Source organism: Oreochromis aureus, linkage group 18, assembly GCF_013358895.1.
Source record: "Oreochromis aureus strain Israel breed Guangdong linkage group 18, ZZ_aureus, whole genome shotgun sequence".
Lineage (NCBI taxonomy): Eukaryota > Metazoa > Chordata > Actinopteri > Cichliformes > Cichlidae > Oreochromis > Oreochromis aureus.
Genome location: NC_052959.1, coordinates 37,018,344 through 37,028,604, shown reverse-complemented (window position 1 = coordinate 37,028,604; position 10,261 = coordinate 37,018,344). Strand labels below are relative to the sequence as shown.

Sequence of the window (10,261 nt, the reverse complement as noted above, 5' to 3'; positions counted from 1 at the left end):
AGCAAAAAGAGGTGCAGCAACATGTCTTTGGAGTTATTAAAGCCAGACAGACAGCACATGAACAATGTTCTTCCACTGCAGCACAATGACCAACAAATAATGTCATTGGATGAGCTCAACTTCAGTGGGCGGGGCCAATTTAATAGCTCAGCCAATCAAATAGTTTTGTGTAACAGCCACCCCTGTGGTTCACTATAAGAAATCTCTAGCAACACTGAGCAAGAGGACACGTACATGAGAGTCTGTAGTTTGAGAAACAGACGCCTCACAGATCCTCTGCTGGAAGCTTCACTAAAGGTGCCAGTAAGAGAAAGATTGTACTGGTTTAATGGGAGATTTACACACTTTTCATTTCTTTCAATATCCTATAAAAAATACCTCCAGTTTCTTCAAACAGGAACACTCTGATGCTTCTTTACTGTTTCCTCTAAAACTCTTTCTTCATGACTGTCTGATGACTGAAAGCTCTCTTAACTCCATCCTAACAAACTACAGAAGTTTACAACCTCTGATTCACACAAGAATCAGAGGTGTAACAGTGTGTGGCTCCCTCTAGTGGATGTTGTGGAGTATTCTGTTGTCTTTGCTCCAAAGGTTTTTGTACAGAGTTTTGGTGTTTCCTGTCACTGTGGGCCTCACAGCACAGTAGTACACAGCAGAGTCAGACAGCTGAAGCTTCTGGATCTTCAGAGGAACTGAATTTTCTTTCTTGTTGATTTTAGCATCAAATCTGTCGTTGTTGAATTCCTCAGCTTTAACTGTTGATGTTGAGACACATTTCAGCATATACTTTGGGTAACTGTTCACTTCTTGTTTGTACCAGATCAGTGTAGGATTTGTGGAGATGGTCTCAAATCTACATCCAAGTGTAACTGTGTCTCCTTCAGCAGCAATGACATCTCCTTGTTCCTGGATCACTTTGTCTTCTCCTTTACACTCTGAGGAAGAACAGAACATGCAGAGGAAGAGATGGATCAATAAACATGATTGAAGTTATTGAAAAGTTCCACAGTGTAAAATGATTAAATCTCCTCTTTCTGTCCTTGTTGTGAATCGTGTGCAGAGGAAACATGTTGATGTTTGTATCTTACCAAAGAAAAGAGCAGCAAGAATAATCCACAGCCAATGTTCCATCTGTACAACAAGGTTTCAATCAACAGGAGAAACTAGCTGATGTTCAACATTCAGTCTGAGAATTGTTCTCTTCACAGCAGCACTTATTATTGACACAATGGTTGAACACAGTGCAGAAGGAGAGCACCGCCTACTGCAGAGCTTCCCAAAGTGTGGAGCCCGCCCCCTAGGGGGGGCGCAGAGCCATTGCAGGGGGGGCGCGGTATGAAAAGGAAAAAAACAAAATGCTTGGACACTGCTAGCACAGGGCTCCCACACAAACGCAAAGCAGGAGATGAAGCATCACTGAATATGTTTCCAAACCAACTTCATTCTAAGCCAAAGACTAGAAAATATGGTGAAGCATATTTTCCCTTTGGTTTCACCTGCACAAGTGCCAAGGTAGGTCTCCCCTGCAGAATTGCTTTTCCCTGCGTCGGGAGCAGCGCTGGGCTCTTCAAATCACGGACAAACAGTTTCCCACATTCTTGATTTTTAGTTCACAAACACTTGTTGTAATGACTAACTACTCCTGACATGTTGGAGATGTTAGCTCTTTATACAGTAAAGCAAGGGTGTAGATTTGGTTTTGGCGTTGGTGGGGACAGATGATTCAACCACCGAACCCTGCCCTGTTTCTTTTTTTCCCCTTTTTCTCTTTGCTTCTTGATAAAAAAGGAGAAATATACTTGCCTACATATGCTATTCTACATGCTTTTAAACTGTTTAAAATTACAATTCATAGTTTTATATGTGAATTATATAATGTTAAATTACTATTAAACAAATGACTAAGTATTTTAGACTTTAGTTTACTTCAGCCATATTCCATATAAATCAGGTATCATACAAAAATAAAAATAGCTTCAAATACAGTCATGACAATAAAAGAATATGACTTTAAGGACTTAACAACATTACTTCAGTTATAGTACACCAACATCTCTGATACATTAGCACTAAGGGAACACTGAATGACCTGCTGGTTTTTGTCCATAAAACTACTCATCTAAGATTAGCACAAAGTAAAAGATCTCTCAGCAAAATTATGCAACATTTTAGGCACTATTGCCCCGATCAGCTCAGTGAGCTGTTTATTCTAAACATGAACTACTGTTACAGCAACAGACATGGACTACTGGTGCCCACACAACAACTCAATGTCCACTATGTGAAGCAGCCAAACACATGCCTTCTCCTCTCGTTAACTGAGATAAACTGCTGGCATATTTGTTTTACATCTATACTGTCCAGTCTCTCCTGGTGGACATGGCAACACGTTGTTCATGGTTACATACAATTTTTGACTGATGTGGGCCAAAGCCTAAAACGATGTGCCGGGAGTTTGCTGTTCTCACCGGCTCAGATAGTTGAAGTTTACACAAATGGTAAATGGTAAATGGCCTGTATTTATATAGCGCTTTCTAGTCCCTAAGGACCCCAAAGCGCTTTACATATCCAGACATCCACCCATTCACACACACACTCACACACTCACACACTGGTGATGGCAAGCTACATAGTAGCCACAGCCACCCTGGGGCGCACTGACAGAGAGTACACAGTTACATTCTCGCCTGAAAATATGTTAAAAGTTTATTTTGCGACCCAGAAAGAGTAATAAGAGTAATACTAAAACTAAGAAGCTGCAGTAGTAGTAGCCATTGTTGGAAACTGGAATTGGCTGGGACAAGCTGGGATATGGTTTTTCAATTCTGTTGTCCGGGTGGAAAAAACGGGGGAAATTCGGGAAATTTTCGGGAGAGGTACTGACTCCTCTCCGTGAATCGCTACCTTATCGTGGTGGAGGGGTTTGTGTGTCCCAGGGATCCCAGGGGCTATGTTGTCTGGGGGCTTTTGCCCCCTGGTAGGGTCTCCCATGGCAAATTGGTCCTGGGTGAGGGACCTCTTGGTGGCGCTGTCACTTGGTGTTCGCTCGCTCTGCGGTATAGTATAGTGATGGTAAATTTGATTCTTTTTACTGAATCGAGTTTTAATGAGTCACTCACCAAAGTGAATCGGGTTTTTTGAGTCATTTGATTCACTGAGTCAGTTGACCAGAGAGTGCAAAAAATGTACATTTTCACTCAAACTTAATTTCTTTTCTCTTTTCATGTAAATCCTACTGCTAAGATGAGTGATTCTAAAAGAAAACAACTACTTTATAAAGCAAAAAAGAGCAAAAAAATTTCTAAAGGGAACATTTATTTTGTTTATTTTTATTTTATTAGTATTTTCCTTAAATGTGTCAAGTATATATTTTCTCATCTAAATGTCCACTGAGCTGTGAGCCAGGGGGCGGTAATGCGCCTTAACATTGGTTGCCAACCAAGAAGAAGAAGAAGAAGCTGTGAGCCCGGAGGGAGGGGGTGAGTGAGTGAGTGAGTGAGTGAGTGATTCGTTCGCTCTATGATTCAGCACAGGAGGGAGGGGGTTAGCGAGTCCTGAGTGACTCGCTGGCTCTACGATTCAGCACAGGAGGGAGGGGGTGAGCGAGTCCTGAGTGACTCGCTGGCTCTATGATTCAGCACAGGAAAGGAGGGGGTGAGTAGCTCAAATGTGCTGTTAGCATGTTAGCAGAGCGATGCTACTGTGAACCGAGGAGCTATTGTCTTGATGTGAGCTTCTACTCAGGGTTTTTTCTTCCAGTTCAGAGCAGAAATGTTTTTGTTAAGATACTGGTTGTTGTGTTTTTCTCCACGATTTTAATTATAAGCTAGATATATTGCTGCTAACAGCAACAGGGATGAGTCAGTGAGTCAGTTGGGCTTGTGAATCATGATTCATGAGTCAGTAAAGTGATTCTCGAGTATTGAACGATTCGCATCACTAGTTTGCAATGGGCCACCGAAACGGTGCATGTTCATATTGTCCAAATGGCACCACCAGCTTTCCCAGGCACTGCTGACGTGAAGGCGCGTGGATACCCTCGGCTTGAAGAAGCTTCTCTACATGAGTCAAGGCAGTGACTTGGCTGAGCAGCTCCTGTGGAGGTTTGGGGAAGACCATACTTCTCACCCGGTAGCAACGTGCCTCTTTGGTTGCCATAAGTAGAGCCTGCTGACGATGTGCAGGGGCATCTGGATTAACTACCTGAATCGTTGGTGTCGCCATACCAAGACTAGAAATTGGAGTTAAAAAAAAAGGTTAAATTAGGTATTCAGCGTCGCATCGTGTACTTTCAGCTAAATCCAGGAGCGTCTTAGAGTCGATAACTTACCGTAAACATAAAAGAAATGCCAGTTTCCATGAAAAATAGCGGACTTGCCGGCTTCTTCGCTGGTCCGCTGCGTGTTGTTGCTTTGGTGACGCAACTTCCGTCGACCAGACGATTGGTCGTCTACAGTGTGTTTCGGCGCTCCTATTGGCCCGAGTCTACAGTGTCTACGCTCACCGTAGACTCCGGGCCAATGAGAAGACGTAATGGTCTACAGACACCGTAGACGTTGCACTACCGTAGACTCGACTTCTGGTCTTGTTAGGACAGACGGCATCCATCCCACTTTGGATGGAGCAGCTCTCATTTCTAGAAATATGGACCAATTTATTAAACTCCCCAAAATATGACTATCCAGAGTTGGGACCAGGAAGCAGAGTTGCAGTCTTACACGCCTCTCTGCAGCTTCTCTCCTCCTGCTACCCCCAAAAACCCATCTCCATTGAGACTGTGTCAGCTCCCAAACAGACAAAAAAACAAACCAAAACCAGCAATAAACAACTTAAACATAAAAATCACAAAGAAAGAACAATACAGTATCCACATCTGAACCAAAGAGTAAAACAATGAAATGTGGATTATTAAATATTAGGTCTCTCTCCTCCAAGTCTCTGTTAGTACATGACTTAATAATTGATCAACAAATCGATTTACTCTGCCTTACAGAAACCTGGTTGCAGCAGGATGATTATGTTAGTTTAAATGAATCAACACCCTGAGTCATTCTAACTACCAGAAACCTCAAGCACAGGCCGAGGGGCGGTGTGGCAGCAATTTTTCACACCAGCCTATTAATCAACCAAAGACCAAGACAGACTTTTAATTCATTTGAAAGCCTGATGCTTAGCCTCGTCCACCCCAGCTGTAAAACTCAGAAACCAGTCTTACTTGTTATCATCTATCGTCCACCTGGGCCTTACACAGAGTTTCTCTCTGATTTCTCAGACTTTTTATCTGATTTAGTGCTCAGCTCAGATAAAATAATTATTGTGGGTGATTTTAACATCCATGTAGATGCTAAAATGACAGCCTCAACATGGCATTTAATCTGTTATTAGACTCAATTGGCTTCTCTCAAAATGTAAAAGAACCCACCCACCACTTTAATCACACTCTAGATCTTGTTTTAACATATGGCATAGAAACTGAACATTTAACAGTGTTTCCTGAAAACCCTCTGCTGTCTGATCATTTCCTGATAACATTTACATTTACAATAATTGATTACACAGCAGTGGAGAGTAGACTTTATCACAGTAGATGTCTTTCTGAAAGTGCTGTAACTAAGTTTAAGAATATAATCCACCCACTGTTATCATCTTCAATGCCCTGTACCAACATAGAGCAGAGCAGCTATCTGAACGCTACTCCAACAGAGGTCGATTATCTTGTTAATAATTTTACCTCCTCACTACGCATACGACTCTGGATACTGTAGCTCCTGTGAAAACTAAGGCCTCAAATCAAGTACCTGACTCCGTGGTATAATTCTCAAACACGTAGCCTAAAGCAGATAACTCGTAAGCTGGAGAGGAAATGGCGTGTCACAAATTTAGAGGATCATCATTTAGCCTGGAGAAATAGTTTGCTGCTTTATAAGAAAGCCCTCCGCAAAGCCAGAACATCTTACTATTCGTCACTGATTGAAGAAAATAAGAACAACCCCAGGTTTCTCTTCAGCACTGTAGCCAGGCTGACAAACAGTCAGAGCTCTACTGAGCCAACAATCCCTTTAACGTTAACTAGTAATGACTTCATGAACTTCTTCACAAATAAAATTTTTATCATTAGAGAAAAAATTACCAATAATCATCCCACAGATGTAATATTATCTACAGCTACTTTTAGTACCATCAATGTTAAGTTAGACTCTTTTTCTCCAATTGATCTTTCTGAGTTAACTTCAATAATTACTTCCTCCAAACCATCAACGTGTCTTTTAGACCCCATTCCTACAAAACTGCTCAAAGAAGTCCTGCCATTAATTAATGCTTCAATCTTAAATATGATCAACCTATCTCTAATAATCGGCTATGTACCACAGGCCTTCAAGCTGGCTGTAGTTAAACCTTTACTCAAAAAGCATCTCTAGACCCAGCAGTCTTAGCTAATTATAGGCCAATCTCCAACCTTCCTTTCATATCAAACATCCTTGAAAGAGTAGTTGTCAAACAGCTAACAGATCATCTGCAGAGGAATGGCTTATTTGAAGAGTTTCAGTCAGGTTTCAGAGCTCATCACAGCACAGAAACAGCTTTAGTGAAGGTTACAAATGATCTTCTTATTGAAATTAATTTGAATTAATGATGAAAAGAATATTATTGAGATTAAATACGCTGCAAATTATTCTTGTCTAACATTGTGAATAAACATGTATAATAATGTTTGACAAACTGCCATTTTTGCCAGATTGATGTGTTCATCCACTGTATATATAAGCAAACACAGAATACCAAATACTGAAACTGAGAAACTGAAATTAGTTTATAAAAATGAGCTCATTTAGTTATAAAATGTATCATTTCCAATTAGTGCAAGTCCAAGCCAAGGACCTGGAGTCTGTCCTTTTTCTGTCTTCATCTACTAAAGGTTGTTGGTTCGATCCCCAACTGCTCCAGTCTGCTGTCAAATATCTGTCATGGTCTGGGTGAGTCACAGTAATTTTCCACAGTTCCTGCTCTCCTCCTCTGGGTGGTGTCTTCATCATTCCTCGCAGGATCACCACTAATCAAGCCGGCTCTATTTAAGACCAGAGTTTACAACCAGCCTTCACCAGATTGTCTGCTAACCTAAGTTAGCGCATGGCTCCATGATGCTCATCTTTCTCAAAGTTCATGTCCTTACCTCTGTTCTCTTGTGTCTTCAGTGGTTCCTTGGAAAACTCTGCCATCCTCGGAATAACCTCACTCACCTGGACGCTGGTCTCTCCTCACGTCTCTACAGCCGGTAAAACTCTGAGTTTTTCTTCTCGAGTCTCATCTCCCCGTCCTCCCGCCGTCTCCGTTTGGAATCTTGGATCATCAATCCTCTGGACTCACCCAGGCCTCATACCTGTGAACAAGTAAGGCTGTTTCATGCTTTAACTGTGGATCTGTTTAAGTCATATTGCCAAACCAACTCTGACTCAGCTCTGCCTCTGTTTCACTGCCTCTACACCATCGGCTCCCGTACCACTGTTCCCCTTGCTGAGCTTCACATTAATCTCATAGTATTTTCCAGTTCACATTCATAGCATTGAGTTCACTTTGTCTAAGACCTCATAGTTCATGTTCATTCAGCCTCATTCCTAGCTTTTGCACCTGTAAATATTGTAACAGCACCATTGTAAATAAAACTCTTGTTCACTTCACTCTGAGCCTCCGTTTGAGTAGCTTTTGGGTCCACGTTCTGGCTTTGGCCTTGACAATATCACTGGGCAAGATACTGACCCCAAATTGTTCTCTGATGCATCAGAGTATGAAAGTGGGAGAATGTTAGAAAGCACTTGTGTAGAAAAAGTGCTTGTATGAATGGGTGTGGCTGTGTAAAGCACTTTCAGTGCTCAGAGTAGAAAAGCATTATATAATAACCAGTCGATTTAACGTTTAAGCGTTATGTAGAGAATGTGACAGTGACCAAATCCATCTGTATTTTTCCAAATCAAAAATGTTGGCTGACGAGTGAAGTCCAGACTCTGATCAGTAACTCAGCCTTGAGTTCTGTCGTGGTTCTGGGTCCTTCTGACCCAGCGTTTTGAGTTTCTTGTGTTTTGGTAATATTTTGCATTATGGTTCATGTAATGGCTCAGTATTAGTCTTAGTTATGCTGTTTCGAGCTTGATTATTAGATTCCCCCTTGTGTCTTTGCCCTGTGTGTCTTTGTGTTTGTGTGAGGTCCCCAGAGTTTCCTGAACTTTCCCAGAACCTTCACAAACAAATTCATAATGGACTTGAGGACATGTCCACTCCTCTCTCATTATAAATGGAGAACAGGTGAAATCTGCCTTTACCTTCAGATTTCTGGGCACCCACACCTCCACTGATCTCACCTGGACCCACAACACCAGCTACGCATATATATGTAAGAATATACATAGACTTTCAGGGTCACCTGATCAAGCCCAGCAGCAGTTGCACTTCCTCTGTGTCCTCTCCTCTTTCCTGGTTTTTGGTCCTCGGGGCCACGACTGAGAACAGAGAGGCTACACAGTGGGTCATTAACACCTCCCCTGAAGACCATCCCCAGATCCTCCTGTCTAAGGTGTAAACCAGGGCCATCACGGATGAGCCCTACACCCCGCCCACTACCTGTTTGGCCTGTTGCCCTGTGGTTCGAGCCTCAGGTCAACCAAGTCCCACACCTCCAGACTCACTAACAGCTTCTTCCCCTGGGCCAGGTTAACAAGGTTAACAAACACTACCCACTACAGGAACACCATCTGCAGGTTTCCCAGCATGAACCTAAATTTCACAGACATAACCTGTCACTGAATACTGAACACAGCGGCTCCCCAAGGTTGTGTGTTGATCCCCCTGCTCCTAAATCTGCTGACCCACGACTGCACACCATCACACAGCTCCAACCTCTTCATCAAATGTGCAGACGACACAACTGTGGTAGGTCACATCAGCAACAACGACGAGACCTACTACAGGAGTGAAGTTAACCACCTGGCCGAGTGGTGCAGCAACAACAACCTGTCCCTGAATGTGGAGAAGACTAAGGAGATCAGCATAGACTTCAGGAGAACCCTCACCCTGCACACCCCACTGACCATCAATGGTGCTGCTCTGGAGAGGGTAAGCTGCACCAAGTTCCTGGGTGTGCACATCTCAGAAGATCTCTCCTGGTCAAAAAACACACCATCACTGGTCAGCAAAGCCCAACAATGACTCTACTTCCTCTGCAAACTGAGGAGAGCGAGAGCCTCAACCCCCATTATGAACACCTTCTGCAGAGGAACCATTGAGAGCATCCTGACCAGCTGCATCACTGTGTGGTATGACTGCTGTACTAGGTCCTGCTGGAAACAGCTACGAGTAGAGGAAGCAGCAGGTACTTCTCTTCCCTCCCTCCAGGTGATCTACTGCACCTCACCCGCAAAGCCCTTTGCATCACAGGTGACTCCACCCGTCCGTCCAACAGCTTCTTTGGTTTGCTGCGATGAGGAAGGAGACTGAAGAGCCTCCCGGCAAGAAAAAGCAGACTGAGAGACTTCGTCCATCAGGCTGTCAGGATGCTGGAGTCTCTCGCTGCTCTCACACATGAAATCTAGACCTGCATCCACCTCTGAACCTCTGAACCCCCAAACATACAAACTCTGAACCACCACCACCCTTCACTGACTGCCCCACCGCCACTTGGACATGAACTTCCCACAATCACTATGATTGTGTTGGACACTGCTTTTTATATAATATTGTGTAGTATTGTATTGTGTTGTACATAAGACTATTTTAGTTTTATCTTTTTATCTTTGTGTTGTTTTAGTGTACACTGAGGGCCAAGGGAGCATTGCAGTTTCAAGTTCCTGTGTATGACAGTACATTTGGTCTTTGATATTAGAGCTGACTGTTGACTGTATCCTTATACTACATTCAGACTGCCTGCTTGGCATATTCTGTTTGAAAGGACAGCATGTTGGAGGAGACGTTTCTGATCTCTGTTGAATATTTCAGTCTTGTCTCTTCTGTAGTTCAGTAACATCTCGGCTCCTCCCTGAATCTCTGAGTCTCCTCTGTGATCTTCATGTTCACGTCTCTGTTCCACTTCCTGTGACATCACTGCTTGTTTCCAGAGTATAAACTGAGAACCCTGAAGGTTACAATGACGTTTGTACCAGTAAAGGGCTGGATAACCATAACCAAGGGTCGGTGGGTGGGGCCAGTTACCTCGTGACATCACTGGGGCCAGTTTAATAGCTCAGCCAATCAAATAGTTTTGTGCTTCCAC

The 10,261-nt window shown here is 43.1% G+C and overlaps 1 gene segment (V, D, J or C); it reads right to left on the bottom strand.

Moving 5' to 3' along the window:
- Positions 1-551: 551 nt before the first annotated feature.
- LOC120434404 lies at positions 552-1,283 on the bottom strand. The segment is given in 2 exon segments: positions 552-938; positions 1,092-1,283. Coding segments are annotated over 2 exon segments (429 nt in total).
- Between the last annotated feature and the right edge of the window lie 8,978 nt (positions 1,284-10,261).